At 41.1% G+C, this 435-nt stretch overlaps 1 protein-coding gene across 1 annotated transcript in view; it reads right to left on the bottom strand.

Annotated features, from left to right (window-relative positions):
• Positions 1-237: 237 nt before the first annotated feature.
• LOC138053983 (testis-specific gene A8 protein-like) overlaps positions 238-435 on the bottom strand; it is a 1,638-nt gene continuing 1,440 nt past the window's right edge. The window contains exon 2 of the mRNA XM_068900505.1: positions 238-435. This exon is cut by the window's right edge and continues 269 nt beyond it. Within this exon, the coding sequence (XP_068756606.1) occupies positions 238-435 (198 nt within the window).

Here is a 435-nt window from a genome sequence, read left to right as displayed (position 1 = left end):
TAGTTTTCGTTGCAGTTGATAATCAAAGTAACTTGTGCAAGTATTGTAAGCCCTGTTTTGTATCTTTTTCTACGTTTTTGTATTATATACCTGTAAAGTCAAAAAAAATTAAAATACAAAAAAAAAATAGGCTGGTAGCCAGGTTTGTAACCTTAGAAAAAGATCTGTTTCGTCGTATGAAGGTGTGAGCCAAAGAGCCTCTGCTGGTACGACTTTTGGGTGACCCCTTGAATGGTCTTAATGACCTTTACATGCTTCGCTTACTTGGGGTTCTTCGCTTGCTTGGGGTGCTTTGCTTGCTTGAGGTGCTTTGCTTGCTTTACATGCTTTGCTTACTAGGGGTGCTTTGGTTGCTTGAGGTTCTTTGGTTGCTTTACATGCTTCGCTTACTTGGGGTTCTTCGCTTGCTTGGGGTGCTTTGCTTGCTTGAGATGC

The sequence above is a fragment of the Montipora capricornis genome, chromosome 6, assembly GCF_036669925.1.
Source record: "Montipora capricornis isolate CH-2021 chromosome 6, ASM3666992v2, whole genome shotgun sequence".
NCBI lineage: Eukaryota > Metazoa > Cnidaria > Anthozoa > Scleractinia > Acroporidae > Montipora > Montipora capricornis.
Note: the sequence above shows the minus strand (reverse complement) of the source record. Positions and strands in the feature narration are given on the sequence as shown.